Genomic DNA, 18862 nt, shown 5'->3' on the forward strand with positions numbered 1-18862 from the left:
CTACGGTTTTACGGGGACGCCCTTCCTAAGTAGGGGTGGGGGTGGCAGTAGAGGTGGAGGTTGGGGGATGGAAGGTGGGAAGAGGTGAGGGGGAGAGGCCACTACGGACGACCACTACTGCTAGTGCGCATGCTCCACAGGGGGCCTCTGCGAACGTCCAATCAGAGAGTGCGCCCTTTGCTTCTCCGGTGTCAGAAGGCGCACAGTCTTGTCCCAAGGGCTCCTGGGAAACGTAGTCTGGGCCTCTCCCGCAAAGCTATCCAGAACAGGATACTTCAGAGATTGGAGAGGAAGAGGTGGGTGCCTTGTGCCATCAAAGAGACACTGAAGACAATCTCAAACTCTTTATTAAAAATCTCCCTATCGCCCCTCTCCCAATCATGCGGCCAGAACGCGGCGACGTCACTCGTATGCACCCTGATCCAGATGTCTGTATCCCCGCAGCAACCGCCTGTTGTTCCTGTAGGTGTAGGCCCTGATCCGAGGGGAAAAAGCCCATTTGTGAGTAGGGCCGCCAGGTCCGCCCTGCCCCGCAGGGAACCCCTTCTCCCGACTCTCTAGCCCTGGGCAGATACCAGAGTCCCCCGAGTGCGGAGACCTCCCCAACACACCTAACCCCACACAATCTAGCCTTCGTTGTGAGGGAAAACCCGGGAAGCGTGAGACACAGCAAGAACAGACCGCCACTGGGTCCAGAGTCTCCTGGGGAGCGCCAGCCCGAACTACATGTTCCGTGATGCCCCGGGAGCGGAGAGCCACTGCCATTGGCCAGAGGATCTCGCGGGAGCATACGGGAGCGGGGGCGCTCTCTTGCTGCGGCCCCTCCGTCCCGCCAGGGGGCGACCCTCTTCGTCTCCAGGGACCCTCCCGGCCCTGAGGAGGTCATCTGAGGAAAAACTTCCGAAACCCGGCGGTGCGCTTTCCCTTCCAGAGAAATACAGGTTTCTCCCGCGGGGAACCTGCCGGGGACGCTGGGGGCAGCCTAGATCCGCTAGGGGGCGCCGCTGACTGTGGACGCGCTGGCTGGTGACGTCACCGATTGCCTCAGTTTCCCCGTCTGTGAAACGACTGGAGAAGGGCGCAGAGCCCCCCTGCTGCGTCTTTGCCAACAGAACCGCAGGGGGTCCCGGAGGGTTGGCCGGCCCGGAGCCTGGAGCCCGGGAGCCTCCATCACGAACGCACGAGTGAGTCCGAGACGTGCCAGGGGGCAGGGCCAAGAAGGCACGACGCTGCCCAGCGGTGCCACAGGCTCGGTGATCGGCCAGCACTGTCTACCACGTGCGGACTCCGCCAGGGGATCAGCTTCCCAGGAGAAGGGGGAGGAGGAAGGGGGCGAGCATTCCCACTCCCCCCACTGTGCCGGGCTGTGTGCTGAGCGCCCCGAGGAGGGGCAGCCCGCCGCGTGCCCGTGCCAGCGGGGGCTCCCGCCAGCGGGCTCAGCGTCCGCAGACCACCCACCCAAAGTAACCAGGGAATGTCCGCGGTCCTGAAAGACAGCCGAATGGTCGCTTGTCACCCTAAAGGAGCCAGACAGACGGCATGCTGGAGCTAAGAGGATCAAACATCGATTAAGCGCCTGCTGTGTGCTGAGGACAGGGGGCACAAAGGAGAGCAGAAGACAGTCTCTGTTCTCAGGGACCTCACAGTCCAACAATGGGCATCAGCCTTCAGAGGAATTAGGACAGGCTCCTGTAGAGGCGAAGGAGACAAAGGACGAGCATTCCAGCCTGGGGAATAGCCAGGGAGAGCGCCTGAACTACAACAGGGCCACTGGGGGAGGGTGGTGCCAGGGGTACCAAAGCTGGACAGAAGATCGGTGGGTGTGGTGGGGTGGGGGGGAAGCCGCAGGTCAGGAAAGGCTCTGAGGGACAGATAATATTCTGTTTGATCCTGGAGGTGATGGCGAGTCGCAGGAATGTATTAGGAGTCTTCACCTGCGGGGTGAGGAAGGTGTGATGTGGTCAGCCCTGCGCAGGAAGGATGGACTGGAGAGAGACTCAGAGCAGACAGACCGCCCAGCAGCTACTGGAATAGTCAGGTGGGGAGTGAGGAGGGTCTGCACCAGGCTGGGGCAGGGGCTGTTGGAGAGGTGTTGGAGAAGGTAAGGAGTCAGTAATCACCCCTAGGTTGCCAGCCTGGGTGACCAGGAGAATGATGGGAAGAGGAGAGGATTTGAGGAAAAGATAATGAGTTCCATTTTAGTATGCTGGACATACTGAGTTCCAGATGTCCAAGAGACAGTTTGACATGCTAGACTGGAGGTCAGCAGAGAGGTTAGATCTATCCATCAGTCAACAAACATTTATTAGGCACCTCCAATGTGCCAGGTACTGTGTTGGGGATACAGAAAGAGACAAAAGACAGTTCCTGTCCTCAAGAAGCTCACAATGCACAAACAAGCCAGACACAGGATAAGTAGCGATCATTAACATCGAGGACACCGTAACCAAGAAGGGCTGGAGAAGGCTTCTTGTGGGAGATGGGATTTTAGTGGGGACTTAGAGGAAGCCAGGAAACAGAGGTGAGGGGGAGAGCATTCCAGGCATGAAGGACAGTCAGAAAAATTGCCTGGAGCCGAGAGATGGAGGGGCTTGTTCCTGTACCAGCCAGGAGGCCAGTGTTACTGGACTAAAGAGTATGTGGAGAGGAGTGAAGTGTAAGAAGCCTGGAAAGGTGGGGGTGGGGCTATGCAGGGCCTTGAAGGCCAAAAAGAACATTTTGTATATGATCCTAGAAGCAATAAGAAGCCACTGAAGTTTTTTGGGGTGGGTGGGGCTTTGACATGATTGGACCTACACTTTAGGAAAATCAGTAGTGGCTGAATGGAGAATGGACCGCAGTGGGAAGAGACCTGAGGCAGGCAGACACCTCCCTCCTCCTCCCCCCTTGCCCCAAGGCTCTTGAAATAATACAGGGCTAAGGTGACGAGAACTTGCCCCAGGCTGTTGTCAATGAAAGAGGAGAGAAGGGGGCATAGTGGAAAGATGCTGCAAAGGTGAAATCCACAGTCCTTGGTGCCATATTGGAGATGGGAGGTGAGAGATAGTGAAAAGTCAAGGATGACTAAGGGACTGAGAGGAGGATGTTGCCCTCTTCAGTGACTGGGAAGGTAGGAGAGGGGAAGGGTTAGAGGGAAAGATGAATTCTGTTTTGGGCATATTGAGTTTAAGATGCCTACTGGTCTACCAGTTCAAGATGACTGAAAGGCAGTGGGAGATGTGAGACTGGAGGTCAGCAGAGAGGCAGGATGAGTAGACTCTGAGAATTACCAGCATAAGGATGGTCACTATATCCAAGGGAACTAATGAGATCACCAAGTCATATAGAAGAAGAGAAGAGGACCCAGGACAGAGCCCTAAGGGACACCTAAAGTTAGAGGGTATAGTCTGGAGGAAATCCAGCCAAGGAGACAGAGGAGGAGTGGTCAGAGAGGGAGGAGGAGAGCAGGAGAAAGAGTGTCCCCAAAACCTCGAGAGAAGAGAGAGGAGAGGAGGAGAGGGATTCAACAGCACCCGACACTACAGAGAGGGCAAGGAGATGAAGAATTAGAAAAGATCAGTGGATCTGGCAACTGAGAGATCACTGGTAACTTTGGAGGGGGCAGCGTGGGTGGAATGATAAGGTTAGCAGTGGGATTGTAAGGAATTAAGAACACAGGGAGAGGAGAGAAAGTGGAGGCGTCTATTGCAGACAGCCATTTCCAGGAGTTTAACTGCAAAGGGCAGAAGAGATGTAGGACCACAGTTAATGGGGATGGAGGGATCATGTGAGGGTTTTTCAGAAGGAGGGAGACATAGGCATGTTTGAAGGCAGAAGAGAAGGAGTCAGTAGAGGGAGAGATTAAAAGTAAATGAGAGTTGGGATGTCAGAAAAAGGGACTAATCTGGGGGAGGAGATAAGATGGAAAGAAGGGTCAGCCTTGATCAGAAGTCAGGCCACCTCATCATGAGAGACAGGAGTGAAGGAGGAGAGGGGCAGAAGGCACCTGAGTGATTGGAGATGAGGAGCTAAAGGTGAATGGTCTGGACAAGGAGATTTGAGACTGTAGCTGCAGATCGACTTTTAGGGTCACAGTAGCTCAGGAGGAGATGTTTCGGATGATGATGACACTCCATGTTGGTGCCCCAGGGACTGGGAATTCAGCATAGTCTATCAGTGCCCGAATGAGATCACTGTCACACTGGGAGGAGAAGGACTGAGTCTAGGTTTTGCCCCTTTCCTGCCTGATAGTCAGCTCCAGAAACTCCTAGGGAGTGAAGAACATTCATAAAAGCCGAAGAAAGCAATAGCCTGGCCTGGATCATCCACACATTCAGGATTCGGCTGGCAGGCTGGCAAGACTGAGGATTTCAAAAGTGCAGAGCTGACAGCGGGTCACTACAGAAGCCCTAGGACCATTTGGAAGTGACTCAATTGACTTGTGATGCTTTCCCAGTAATGGCAGAAGCGGTTACTACACTCAGACAGGGCCAGATGATGCCCACTGAAGATATTCATGTGATACATACTGCAGCAAAGGAGTCAGACTGGCTCCAGGTGGTGGATTAAAATCTAACTGGAAAATGTTTAGCAAAACAAATAAAAGTACAAGACATCCTAGATGACAATTTGTAGTTTTACAGTGGCCCACAGGATCATCCCTATTAGAGTCGACCCACAGAATGATGCGTGTTGGCTATGTGTCCTGTTGCCATATGGATCCATATTGTGTGTGGCATGTGTCAGGGTGTCCCATTCCTGTCTGCACCTGCTAGGCCATGCTGTGTTGTGCACAGGACCTACCTAGCTGCTCTGCACCATGCAGTGACTGATTACTTTAGGGACACCTAAAGCATTCTTGCACACTGCAGCATGAAATTCTCATCTGGATGACGTTTACCTGTGCCTATTTGTGCTTGCTAAAGAATCATTATAGTGGTTACAGATATTACAGTGTGCTACATGTCATTTTGAAGGATTGCACACTACTTTTTTCTGGCAATGAAGATAGCAAGGAACTTCACTGCAGAATTGCCATATTCCCATAATGCCAGTATGGGTCAAGGCAATGTCTTTCCCAGGAGAATGGCTTGAACTCCCTGGTCCATGATGCTTTGGGATCACAAGGGTGTGCAGGAACCAGCTCAAAATTGTTAAATTTTCAATGTAAGCCTTTACATCTTAGAAACTGGCAAACACAGCTAGGCGGCGCCATGGTACACAGAGCACAGAGCCTGGAGTCAGGAACCTTCCTGAGGATAAACCTGGCCTCAGACACTTCCTAGCTGTATGACCCTGGGCAAGTCACTTAATGCTGTTTGCCTCTATTTCCTCATCTGTTAAATGATCTGGAGAAGGAAATGGAAAACCACTCCAGTTGCTTTGCCAAGGAAACCCAAGTGAGTTCCTACAGTGTCAACAGATCAAGGTTTAATTTGTTTGTTCACTAGTCTAGACTGAAGTGATGGAGAAAAGGTTGATAATGCAGAAGAAATGTAAGAATGTCTCGTGGGTACAGGGCTTTGGAGAAGCGGTTGGCAAACATTTGCCAGCATGCTTCTAACTAGGGCAGAGAAATGCTAAAGCTGAGAAGGTAAGACAGCTGAACAGAAGAGAGAAGGTACAGAGAATGCCCAGCACAGGAGAAATGGCTGCTTGAGGTTTTGCCTCCCCAACACTTGAAAGCCAATGAGGCATTTGCCTGTAACAGCCAGCTCCATCCAGACCTGCCTCCCTGATAGTCTGTGTGGAGGCAGCAACGTGGGGCAGTTCCATGCTGTGAACAGAAGCAGCCAGGACACTTTCCATGACTGTCCGAACTCAGCAGAGACATGCAAGGGCCAGTACAGCCCCGAGGACCAGAGCCATGGCCCTTCCCACACTCTGTCAGTGATGGTCATTACCCTTTGTGGAAGTAGTACCAGAGGGGCTACTGGGGATGTGACCACACTGCTCTGTGGGCAAGGCTCAGGGACTGGAGAGATGCTGGACTCCCTTCCCAGGGGATGGAGGCTGGATGAGGAAGTGATGGCAGGGTGTATGCTGTCTGCTGCTTGGTGTGGGGATTAGTGGGAGCCAATTGTTCCCGATTTCTCCATTGTACATCTATCATCTTGGAAGTAAAAGTTCTTGGTCTTTTCGGGAGTAAGGGCACAAAGCATTCTTGCTGGATATGAAGGGAGCTGGAATCCAAAACTGAGTTGAGAGAGAGAGGGGAATGATGGTTTAGGATACCTGTTACCACAAAATAAGAGCCACAGATGGCAAGAGATGAGTAGAGACAGGTGCAGAGGAGAGACAGTGTTGGAATGAGGAGAAAGAGAGGGAGGAGGAGAGAAAGAGGAGAGAGAGAGGGAGGGGAGAGAGAGAGGGGGGAGAGAGAGAGAGGAGGGGGGGAGAGAGAGAGGAGAGAAAGAGGAGGCGGGAGAAGGGGAGGAGAGGGGCGGAAGAGAGGAGAGAGAGAGAGGAGAGAAAGAGACAGAGAGAGAGACAGAGAGAGACAGAGACAGAGACAGAGAGAGAGAGAGATGGGGGCAAGTGAGCGACACCGAGAGTCCGAGAGAGATGGGGAGAGAAGACCATGGGAAAGATTCCAACAAGCCGAGTCTGATGAAGGAGACACCTGGAAGGGGAGGCTCAGAGATGTAAAGGGAATCACAGAGACAAACGGTGGTAAGGAGATAGAGAAACAAAGGCATACAGAGAGAACGTTGGAGAAAAACAGATGGAGTCAAAGACTCCAGCGTTTCCGCTCCCAGCCCGAGTCTAGAAAGGCATCTCTGTCCTTGGTTCCTCAGGACAATGGGTCATGACGTGGTTGCAGGGCACCCCTGGATTTCCTTCCCGGTAAGGTCTGATGTATAAGCCATTTAGGACTCCATCTGAGAGGGATGTGACAACAGGGCAGTCTCAAAGTTGGAGGAAATCTCCAAGGCCATTCAGTCCAACCTATATCTAAATAAAAATGCTCTTCACCTAGTTGCTGTTTGAAGACCTCCCATGACAGGGAAGTGGTGACCTCTTGGAGCAGCCCTTCCCATGGTCAGACTGTATCTGGGATGCTTTTCTTGACAGTAAGCCTCCATAATTTCTACTCCCTGCATTTATTGCTGGGATTAGGGGCTCTTAGGGATTCGAACAAGCCTCATCCCCATTGCTAGATAAAACGATGGACAGATGACTGGACCTGAAGTCTGGAAGACAAGTTTAGATCCAGCCTCAGTCACTCATGTAACCTGTGGGACCCTGGGCAAGTCGTTTGACCTCTACCTGCCTCAGTTTTCTCATCTATAAAATGGGATAACAGCACCTACTTCCCAGGGTTGTTGTAAGGATAAAATGGAAAAAATATTTGTAAGTTCTTTGCCAATCATGGAGCACGACGCTATGTAGTTATTATTATTTTCCACAGGACAGTGTTCATGCTTGTAGACAGCTAATATGTCCCAGTCTCCTAAAATACAGTATGATAGTTGGACAGGGGACTAGGCTGTCTTTAAAAGACAGAAGGCTGTATCAGAGATCATATAGATCTGAGATGATGGGCACTATGGAAATGATTGCACACACATCCACACACACACATCCACACATATGTATATATACACATATGTGTTTGTTTTACTTCTCCTGATTAAGTGGAGAGGTCAAATGACATAGTGGGAGAGAGCCCACTCCAAGACATGCCAACTGTGTGATCTTTGCAATTCATGCAGCCTCTGCACACTCTAGGCAATTCTCTCTGACTCAAGATTGTAAAGAAGGAGCCAACCTTCACTGGCAGAGGGAGTCTCCTCATCTGGGAAATTTACTATGTCAATGAAATCAAAAGTCTAGTCACCATCCAACTAAGCTGTTAATCAGGAAAGACATGAACCAAGATGCGTCATTGAACAGAAGACAAAATGGGGGAAAGACAGCTGGCAGGAAACCTGAGGATGGGTGGGGGGAGGGGGTACCATGGAAAGACCCTCACTCCTAAGTGTGATCACATCAGGGGGATCCCACCCTACATAATTAGTTGTTCTTCCTGGTTCACACGGAGGCCAGACAGGGCCCAAGATGGTGGAAGGGAACAAGTGATGGCAGAGGCATTCTGGCAGAACAGGATTTCCAGAAGGCCATCAAAAGCTATTCATCACAGGAGCTCTACCTGCCCAAGCAGAATGAGTCGATTATATGTGGGTGTGATGAAGCTGGAATTCACTCAGCACGAGATGCTTGGAGCTGTCACTTGTGGGGAGAGCTCACATTTCACACCCATTCATTGGAATAGCAGGCAAAGCCATCATTATTTAAATGGTTACACACCCTGTATTTCTTTGTGGGGAGATCATCCTCCTGTGATGAGATCAGCCCATGCTTAGCTCATGTCTCTCCCTATCCCAGCTCCTGCTCTCATACTAGGGACTGCCACGTACAGACTATTCCCTCAAACACCTCAACTCCCGTTTCCTGCTCAATTCAGCTCCTTTGACCTCCTCCGCCCCACCTCAGCTCCTCTGGGGCATGATCAGTCATGTCTTTGATCCTAATAGGCTGCCCTTATGTGCCAAATGGCAAACCACTCCAGTATCTTTGCCAAGAAAACCCCCGTGGTGTCACGAAGACCTGGATGTGACCGAAACAACTCAGCAGCAACAAAGCTCCTCTTTTAAGAGCATTAACTCGGAAATTCTTTCACCAGATCAGGGTCTTCTATCATTCGTTCCCTCTCTGCCTTACAACCCCTAGCCCTATTCATACTCAATGGGACTTCTCCTCCTCCTGCCCCTTAATACTTTTCCTGCACCGGCCCCTCTCTCCTCCCTTCCCAGGCCCTACCCCTTGGCAAGCCAGCCCAATGCTATACTACCCTCTGCTCTAGAATCTTGACCCACTTTCCTGTTATCCATCACGACTGGTTAAACACTAACCAGGGATTACATCCTTCTCCTTTGCTCCTACTCCTATGCAGGTAGAAGGGAGTTAGAGGAAGTCATGAAACTGGGTTGATTCTCTGCCACCACCAAAGAGGTGCCCTCGTCCCCACTCGGCTTGTCACTACTGCAGTAGCCTTTCTTTGTTCTCCCTGGGTTTAGTCTCCGCCTGAGGAATGTTGTTATTATAGCGCAGGTCTGGCCATGCCATTCACTGCCTCCTCAGAAACCTCCCTAGGCTCCTGTTACCTCTAGGCTCAAATAGAAAGTCCTTGAGTCGTTAGTGTTCGTTCATCCGAACCTGGTCCCTAACTGGTCCCTTTTAAGGCATTTTTTTTTTTAAACATGTTATTCCCCTCCAGCTATATTGACCTGCTCTTTCTTGCCCGTAGCCCTCCAGTTCCCGTCTCCATATTTTTGCATTCCTGGAATATCCTCCCTCCTCACCTATGCCTCTTGGAATCCTTGACTCCCTTCGAGACTGGATTCAAATGCCCCCTTGTGCCTTTCCGGGCCCCCTTCCCAACCTACCCCTGTTGCCAACACCTTCCCCTCCAAGGTTACCATCCATTGCCCTCTGTATATATCTAGTAGGTACCTAATAATTTCCATATTTTCTTGGTTAGAATAGAAGCCCTTGAGAGCAGGGACTAGTTCTACCTTTCTTTGCTCGTGTTCTCATCGTGTCAGGCGGGGACTGGTGTAGTAAATGCTTGTGGGCGTAAAGTTTAATACTCAAGTCCAATGCGCTTAGGAGGTAGCCCCACCGTGACTGCTGGAAAGTTTTCTCCGCCACCGAGACTAGATTTCCAGGGAAGTTTGCAGCTTGCCTCCATAGCTACCCTTCCGCCCCGCAGAACAGGTCAGAGCCTTCCTTGTTCAGAGGGGCCGCCATCAAGACAAGCCACATGCCCCGCGGACTAAATCATTTCCCTGGGTACAATACCCTCAGCGCCTCCAGCCTCTGGCGCGTGGAAGGATCCTGGAGCGCTGCTCCTTGCGCTGATCCGTTGGCACTAAACGGGATCCTCCAGAAGGGTCTGAGCAGAGTGGCCAGGCAGGAGCACGGGCGCCGAACCCTGCTCGGCCTCTCTAGCCGGCCTGCGGCGTCCGTATTTGCTTTCCTGGCTGGCTCAGCCCACTACGGACAAAGAGCGAAAACCCCAGACTCCGAGTCAGACGAGCTGCTTTCTTTCCAGCAATGCCTCTCTTATCTCGCGCTTGGGAAACTGATCTTTCCAACTTTAGTTCAAAGTATGGCAGGTGTATCCCTACCCATCTCTTGTTATCAAATTCAGTCCGGGGTTCTAGCCAGGGAAGAGTTTCCTGAACCCCATCTTCCAGCTGTTCCTTTCAGCTTTGCAAATTCTGCAAATTTGACATGTAATACCATCTGGGACTTCATCCAAGCCTTTAATAAAAATGCGAAGTAGCCCAGGGCCAAACACAGATCCCTGGGGCACTCCATTAGAAACCTCTCAAATCGACATCAAACCATTTCTTCAACTCTTTGGCTACAACTTTTCAGACCATGCCAAAGCGCTCTGTCATAATGTAGCCTACCTCTCTTTTCCACAGGAACAGCATGGAGTGACTTTGCAACATTCCTTTGATCAAACAATTTGTTTAAATTATCAACAGAGGAAATGAGCTATGCTTGACACGAACTAATCTCACCTTTTTAAAGGGTTTTAAAAGCCGAATAGCCTTTAATTTTTAAAAAGTATATATTTATTTAAACATTTCCCAATTACATGTAAAAAATTTAACATTCTTTTTTTAATTATGAGTTCCAAATTCTCTCTCTCCCTTCTACCCCTTGAAAAGATAAGCAATATAATATTAATTATACATGTGGTATTTCCTTATTAGCCATGTTGCAAAAGAAAACACACAGGCATACACACAAGTCCTCTCTCTGGAGGTGAATAGCATTTTTCAGCATGAGTCCTTTGCAATTGTCTTGACCAGACTAGCTAAGCCTTTCACCCAATATCAAATCCAATACACAGCTGTGTAATATCAGTGTTAATATATACAATGTTCTCCTAGTTCTGCTCCCTTCACTTGGCATCAGTTTATATAGGTCTTCCCAGGTTTTGTTGAAACCTTCACCTTCATTTTTTCTTGTAACACAATAGTATTCCATCCCAATCATATACCACAACTTGGTCAGTCTTTCCTTAGCATGAATTATTCTCCATTTAAAGCCATGTTGGAAAATGGTGATCACTGCTTTCTTTCTTTGCGGTTCAACTAACCTTATCCTTTTAATAATATGCTCTAGAATTCTGACAAAAGAGATCCAATTCCCTGCCCTAGAATTTGCAGGCTTCAGTTTTTTAATGGGGCCATTTGCCCTTCCACGGTCCTGTGGTACTTCTCCCCTTCTCCATGACCTTTCTAACAGCTCAAATATTCCACTCTCCAGTTCTAGCAATCCCCTGCGATGTTGTTTCCCGGGCCCACTGACACCTACTCCAGAGCAGCTGGGCATTCTCTTAGGATATCTTCCTTTCTCTTGATTTGCAGCTGCTTTTAGTCATTTTCATTGGGTCCCCACCAGTCTGACCCCCTCTCTCTTTGGTGGAGGAAACTAGAAGAACGGGGCAGCCCTCTCTCCCCTGTTGTTTCTCTGGGCTCAGCAATAGGTCTGCCACTTCTCTGATCCCTTTCTTGATTGTAGAGGTACTCCAAGTTTTTGTTATCTTTGGCCTTCTTTATTAATTTCAACTCATTCTGCATTTCATTGAGACCCTGCCATATTTCTGTGTTCATTCTGTAAGTGGCCCTTGCAGGCTTCCATCTTTTATACCTAATTTTTGAAATGATGAGAGTTTCTAAACTGTAGAGAAAGAGATGTTCCTTGTTCCTCCACATTGGCTTCTTTAAACCAATCAACCAGTCACTCAATAAACATTTATTAAGCACCTACTGTCTACCAGACCTGTACTAAGTGCACCCTTCCCTTTTCTTCCTAACTGAAACAGACTCTTTGTGTGTCTTGAGGATTTCCCATCCCCTTTGGTCCTCACAGGGTGGAGGAGTCCACCCATCCATTGTCAGAGACCTGGGAAACCTACTCTCCCAAGATCTAGGGTGTACTACAGATTATGCCTCTTTTTTCTCCACAACATAATTCTAAAATGGAACCATCACTTCTTGCTAAGGTCCCTGTCATTTCTACCACAGCAACCCAATAGTAAAGACCATGTGACCTGATAGAATTTTGGCCTTTGAGTCAGAAAGACTGGGGTTGGAGGTTTGAGTTCTGCTTCTAATACTGTTAGCTGTGTGGCCATGAGCAAATCATTTAACCTCTCTGAGATCCAATTTCCCCATTTGTATAATGGGGTCTTAGCTTAGATCATTGTGAGGGTCAAAAGAAATGGTCCATGTAAAGTGTCTTGAAAACCCTGGAGAAGTATCTGGGGGTCAATGCCCAGCTTGCCCTGTGCTTTGTTTTCCCCTGAGCTCCAAGAGATGATCACAAAGAAATTGGTAAAGCAATTTTTGATGCTCCTGGCACAAGTGGGTGATTCCTCTTTCCCCACCTTCCTCTCCTCTAGGGTTGAAATCAGAAGTCAGAGGATAGGATACGGGGAAATGATGTGGATGCTCCACTTCCCCCTTTCCTTTCCAGTCCTCCTGCCCCTGTCCTTGCCATTTGGACTTTCGGAAGAGAAAAAAAATGGCCAAGGCAGGCCAACCAGCAACTACATGGAGAAGTAAGGACACCACCAGCAGCTCTACCCTAAACTTTCCGGATCCCATTTGGCTACCGAGCTGAGAGAAGCTGCTTTTTCTTCTTAATCCATGATCCCAAGACAGGGAGGCAAAGGCCCCCCTTCTTTCCAAGACTTCTCTTTTTGTCCAGGAATCTGGGATGGAGGATGCACCCCTTTCTGACCCTCCCTTTCCCCAAACTATGGGATGGCATCAAGATCACATTCCATCTACCTTTGGGGATCTGAGAAAAAAACCAGGAGGACTTGTGGATGGCTCAAGTTAAAGGTCTCCGTACAGGAACATGTGCTACAGGTACCTTTTCACCTTATTCTATGTATAAGAGCCCACGTTCTGTCAATGCCCTGAGAAGTGACTTGTGGAATCCATGGCAGGGTGGAGTGAGCCACATATAGATGACAGATTTTTTACTTTAATATTGTGAGTCCTATTTCATTCCACCTTCTATATGCAACTGGGACCTGGTCAGAGGGAACATTTAACCAAAGCCATTGTAGGGAGATTGTTACCAAACACAACTGGCAATCCACTGGCGAGGCTTTGAAGACTGATCACCCTCTTGTGGCCAGTGAGGACACCACAGCTTATTAGGAAAGGGTGATCCTAGGCACATATATCAGAAAACAGATAACTGGTCAATGAAGCCCAGCACTGGAGGCTCAAAGGAGACCCGTTACCTGGCAGACAATTCAGATATCACACTCCAAATAGACTGCCTTGATGGATCATTAGCATACTGATAGATGTAGACTGTCTTTCCATAGGGTCGAGAGGCATTGCTTGGGCTGTGGAATCAAAGGGCCTCGTACAGGACCGGGATCACAGTTAAATCAATATTAGCTATTGCTTTTGTGATAATAAACAGGCAAGCTCAGGGAGTAGATAGAGTCCGGTCTTGGAGACAAGAGCCGCCATGGTGAAGAGTCTCTGAATCAAACATGACCTCCATGTGCTCCGGACAATTCCCTGGAACTAACCTACTAAGTCACAAACTATGGGGACGCTTTATTACTGATCCTTCTGCACATCTGCATCATACTTTTATTAGTTTGCGTTGTGGCTAAGAACCAGGTCCACAACATTCTCCTCTCCTTGATTCTCCCACCTTTTGGAGGATGAAATGATGATCAAGGCGAGGCTACAAACTCTCAGGGGCTCACTTCTGCAGCTTTTTGGCCTGTAAAGGCCCCACTCAGTGCTTGGCTTGGAATTTATTGAACAAACTCATATGGTTTTCATCCTGTCGAGGTGATCCCTAGTAAGCGCCAAGGATGATATCACTTTTGTGTCTGCCTTCATCCATGGTCTTTATCAGTCCAAATCTCCACTATGAGTCCTGGGTATCCTCACCATGTACATCTCTTCTAAAAACACCTTACCCTCTTTAACGTATCCCAATGCTTTGGAACAAGATATGTTCTTTTGGAGCCATACGCCCATCCCAGGCCATCATATCCCTGGTATCACAGTGATACTAGGAGGCCAGATTTGCCTTCTGGCATCAAGGTCTACCTGTCTCCCTGCTCATACTTCATGCATTTGTATTTAGACATCTAAGGTCATCAGTTGGACTTGTGGCTCCATGTCTCTACCACTGTTCTTCCTACATCGTAGCTACTGCTGTCTGGAGAGTCCAGCTTGGTGGGCATATACAAAGGCAGTTTTCTTCCTCCCCCATCCTTTTCAGTTGAAAGGCCTTTTGACTGGATTTTACAAGACTCCAAGTAAATGCATGATCACATGGAAGGTTGAGGTCAGAAGAAACTTTAAAACACAGAATGTCAGAGATGGGAGGAACCTCAGAAAGGAGGATATCAGCTCTCAGTGCTAGGTGGGGACTTTGAGCACAGAATGCCAGGATTGAAAGGGACCTTAGACTATAGAAGGTCAAAACTGGGAGGGACCCTAGAACCCAGAATGTCAAGTCTGGGATGGGGGGGGGGGTTGGAGTGAATCTTAGGACATGGGATGTCCTAAGAGCTGGGACTTAGAACATTTCTTGCACAAGGTCCTGAGTTAGGTGCTAGGGGTACAAAGATTCAAAAGGAAAATCCTTGCCTTGAAGTGCTTGCATTCTCCTAGCAAGACACAACACAGGGACAGACGAGTATAAGCTAGCTAGGAAGAGAGGATTACAAAAGCAAAGTCCGCCACACAGTGGTCTAGGAAGACATGAGGAGGCAGAGAAAACTTCCAGGAGGGACCTGAGAGCACAGGACACAGCATGTGAGCACTGGGAGGTCCCTTAGAGATGCTATTCTTTAGTCACTTCAGCCATGGCTGACTTTCCTAACCCCATTTGGGTTTCTCTTGGCAAAGATACTGGAGCAGTTTGCCATTTCCTTCTCTGGTTCATTTTACAGATGAGGAAACTGAGACAAACAGGGTGAAGTGACTTGCCCAGGGTCACACAGCCAATAAGTGTCTGAGAACAGATTTGAACTCAGGTCCTGACTCAAAAGGGTGCTTTATCCACTGTCCCATCTAGCTGTTCCACCTTAGAGATAATCTAGTCCAACAGCTTTGTGGAGAAAACAGAAGCCCAGGGAGGGGAAGGGACTTACCTCAGATCATGCAGCAATTTAGAATCATAGACAGAATACTGAAACTGGAAGAGAATTCAAATTATCAAGTCCAAACCCCCTTACTTTAGAGATGAATGGGAAATAGTGGCAGAGACGGAGACAGAGTGGGAGAGATAGAGACCAGGAGAGGGGGAGAGAGGGACAACAGAGAGAGAGAGAGGAGAAAGAACCAGAGTGAGAGAAACAAAAAAAAAGAGGGAGATGCATGAAGGTGGAGGGGGGGGGAGAGAGAGAGACAGAGAGAGACAGAGAGAGACGGAGAGAGACGGAGAGAGAGGGAGAGAGAGGGAGAGGGAGAGGGAGAGGGAGAGAGAGAGAGAGAGAGAGAGAGAGAGAGAGAGAGAGAGAGAGAGAGAGAGAGAAGAAAAGAGTAGAGAAAGAAAAGAAAGATAAAAAAGAGAGAGGAAGACATATGGAGAGGGAGGAAGGGAAAAAGAAGGGAGGAGAGAGAAAGATGAATGGATGCGAGTGATGCACACGCAGAGCTCCTCATGATGTTAGTGCTAGAAGGGACCTTAGAGATCCTTAGTGGGACCCCATCATGTTTCTAGGTGGGTAAAACCTAGACTTACCCAGAAACGTACAAGGAGATTCTTTCCCCTGCTAGTCTGAGGACTGACCAGGGCCCGCTGGGGTAGGTCAGGTAGCGTTAGTGCGAAGTTGGAAAACTCACGAGATTGCGAGGACCGCGAAAGTGATGACTGCCAGACAGGCCACCATAATCTTGGCTTTCCTGATCCGATCCCTTACCGGGATTCCCTGGTGTTCGTAGCGAAGGTCAAGTCGAGGCTGGCGGTCCGCTGTTGGTAGAGGAATGCCAAGTAGGAGAAAAAGGAGAAGCAGTGGGCAGATAGACCTCCAAGCACATGTCGTCCACACCTGTGCAGCTCTGCCTCTCAGTGCGCACTCTCACTGCCTCGGCATCTCATTGCAGGCATCTGATGTCCATGTGTCTCTCTTTGGGTCTCCCTGCCCTGCCTCCCAGTTGGATTTACCGCTCACTCATCAATTCTACCCCTGAACCCAGAGGTCACCCTACCCCCAAGGGGACTGCCTCCTCACCAAAACATATTGTTGGGTTCAGACATCTTGCATAGACACGGTTACAGTGAAGACAGTCAAGGACCTGGGAGCCCATGTGGTCTGGAGAAGATGAAAAGAGGCAGAGATCGGCAGGAACACAGATAGTGAAAGGACAGAAGGGGAGGCTCAGGGTGGGGCATGGCCAGCCAGACCAGGTTTGATAGAAGGAGGGAGGCCAAAGAGAGGCTGACACTAGGATGCAGGAAGGAGACAAAGAAAGATGGGGGCAGAGTGGGAGAGGTTGAGAGAAATCCACATAGTTAGGGATTCAGAAAGGGGAAAGACAGGAAGCCAGAGATAGAAGGCTCTGAAGGAAGGTGGACCATGAGGAAGATCTGGAGAGATTTGCGAAGATAGGGAAGGCAAATAGGTCAACGCAGAAATGGTGGAGGGAGATTGAGCAAAGTGGAAGAAAGAAAGACAAGAGTGGAAACAACTGTTGACAAAAGGAGGAGACCGACAAAAGATGCCAAGAGAGGAAAGAGGGAGGGGTGAGAGGGAGAGATAGAGAGAGAAAGGGAGAGAGACAGAGACACAAAGAGACAGAGAGAGAGACAGAGAGACAGGGAGAGTGAGACAGAGACAGAGACAGAGACAGAGAGACAGAGAAAGAGGAGGACAAAGGAAGCAGAGACAGAAAGGGAGGCTTGACAGTAATGAAAGGACATTGGAGACACAGGAGGGAATGGAAAAGCAGAGTGGCACAAGTTGTATTTCTGTTTCCTTGGGAGAGGAAGGACAAGGAAACCAGGCATGGGCAACATGGGGCAGAGGGTGGGGGGAGGCAGAGAACGAAGGAGCAAGGGCATGACTGGAGAAAATGAGCAGGGTTTGCTGATGGAGAGGGCTGAGGGGGAACCAATGGCTATGCAGAGAATAATAGATGGAGATGGAAGGAAGAACAGGCCGACAGAAAGAGAGAGGAAGGCAGCAAAGATGGGAGGCATACAGGGTGCCACAGAGGGGAGCCCCACCAGGACAGAGTGAGGGCAGACTGCCCCTGCCCCCAGACTCACCGTCCCCGCTCACAGGCTTCAGCACCACCTGCCTCAGCTTCTGGTGTGGGGGAGGATGGGGACAGTGGGGAACTCACGGTCAGTGGGGCAGGGACAAGGTTGGGGAAGAAGGTGGGCTCCCAGGGAGGGGAGAGAGCCCCCAGAAAGCATGAGAAGTCAAAGGAAGGACTCACGGCAGGTGTTGGGGTCACAGGCTACAAGAGAACACAGATGGAGTCACTCCTGAGTTGCTGGAGAAGGACACCAGGGGCTGGGAGCTGTGGGCACTGCATTTCAGAAGGGCATTGGACAGATGGAGAGCACCCCCAAGGTAGGAAGGGTAGCTGGGGATGGGCGGCGGGGCCTGGAGGGGAAATCCAGGAGCACCAGGGGAGCTGCCCCCAATTATCTGATGGGCTCTTGTGTGGAGGAGGGATTTGGTTGGTTCCTTGTAGTCCTAGAGGTGAGAATTAGGACCAGAAGAATATTCAATATAGTGGCTTATGGCCTGCCGTGGGAGGAAACGTCCTGTCTCACGGTGCAGATCTCCCAGAAATGAAAACTGGTGGGAAGCCTTCCAGGAGGGATGCTTAATCAGGACTGAGGATGTCCTCTGCCATGGCCAAGATTCTAGAGTGATTCAGGAGGGGCGAGGGATAGAGGGGAGGCCCAGGGTTCTGGAGGAGTCAGGGAGGGAGGTCTGGTGGGGAGGGGAGGCTGAGGTGGGACCTTTCTGCTGGTGTTCTTTCAGGGCCCTCTTCAACGACTTCATTATCTCCCCCCGTATCATCGCCAGCTTGTCCAGCAGTGGCCCATCTATAAATCGAGATTTGTGGGGGAATGTGGTCCAGATCCTCCCAGCAGATGGGAGAGAAGACCTGACTTGGAAGAGATGTGCCTCAGGGGGTCAGACCAGGAGCTGTCAGCCGAGGAAGGTGCCAGGGATATCCATGTCTGGGCAGTAAGATCCAGAGAGGTACGTGGATCATAGGGAACAGACCAGGGCTGTAGTCCAGCTCTCCTGCCCCCCTGTAACAGGGTCTTCCCACTAGAGTGGCCCCAGGGTTCCTCTCCCCTTTGACCACACTCTCACCTGTTAGGTAGGTGGTCTGGATTTCCTGAATCTTCTTCTGGGCTAGAGCTACCACTGGAGAGAGCTGGCCAAGTCCTAAGGGCGAAAGTGGGGACCATGAGCCAGGCGAAGGCGGGCAGTGCCCTCACCTGATGTCCAGCCTTCAGCTGACAGTGCCCCCTTCTTTCTCTTCCCCCATACCCACTCTCCCCATATAAGCTCGGGTGGCGTAGTTAGCAAAGAATTCTCCTTCCATGCCCAGCAGCAGGGCCTGAGCTCGGGCCTTCAGCCGCTCATTGCGGAAGTTCTGGGTCAGGAGGTGCACTCGAGCCCTGGCCAGGGCCTGGCGAAATGAGGCCTCACACTGCAGGCAGGCATAAGCACCAGGTGCCAGTCCCATCCCCAAACTCAGACCCAGGAGGAGCTGAAGAAGCAGGAGGGCCATGGGCAGCTTGAGCCAGATTTCTGTGACTTCACACAAGA

The 18862-nt window shown here is 50.1% G+C and overlaps 1 protein-coding gene across 4 annotated transcripts; it reads right to left on the reverse strand.

Moving 5' to 3' along the window:
• Positions 1 to 329: 329 nt before the first annotated feature.
• IZUMO2 (IZUMO family member 2) lies at positions 330 to 18850 on the reverse strand. Of its 4 annotated transcripts, XM_072615954.1 has the most exons (7): positions 18581 to 18850; positions 18401 to 18475; positions 18037 to 18123; positions 17502 to 17522; positions 16292 to 16372; positions 15903 to 16029; positions 330 to 475 (listed from the first exon to the last, which is right to left on the reverse strand). In XM_072615954.1, exons 1-7 carry the CDS (start codon positions 18822 to 18824, stop codon positions 403 to 405), a joined length of 708 nt encoding a protein of 235 aa, XP_072472055.1. In that variant the 5' UTR covers positions 18825 to 18850; the 3' UTR covers positions 330 to 402. The 4 variants fall into 4 exon arrangements, with proteins under 4 accessions (XP_072472055.1, XP_072472056.1, XP_072472057.1 ...); XM_072615955.1 differs by lacking the exon at positions 17502 to 17522; XM_072615956.1 differs by lacking the exon at positions 16292 to 16372.
• Positions 18851 to 18862: the final 12 nt, after the last annotated feature.

This window comes from Notamacropus eugenii, chromosome 5 (genome assembly GCF_028372415.1).
Source record: "Notamacropus eugenii isolate mMacEug1 chromosome 5, mMacEug1.pri_v2, whole genome shotgun sequence".
NCBI classification, from domain to species: Eukaryota; Metazoa; Chordata; class Mammalia; order Diprotodontia; family Macropodidae; genus Notamacropus; species Notamacropus eugenii.

Coding starts and splice junctions, on each gene's coding strand:
- IZUMO2 (XM_072615954.1), bottom strand. CDS start 18,824: ATGGCCCTCCTGCTTCTTCAGCTCCTCCTGGGTCTGAGTTTGGGGATG. Junction 17,523..18,036: donor GAAAGAACACCAGCAGAAAG/GTCCCACCTCAG, acceptor GTTCTCTTGTAG/CCTGTGACCCCAACACCTGC. Junction 16,373..17,501: donor CTGTGACCCCAACACCTGCC/GTGAGTCCTTCC, acceptor CATCTTCTCCAG/ACCACATGGGCTCCCAGGTC.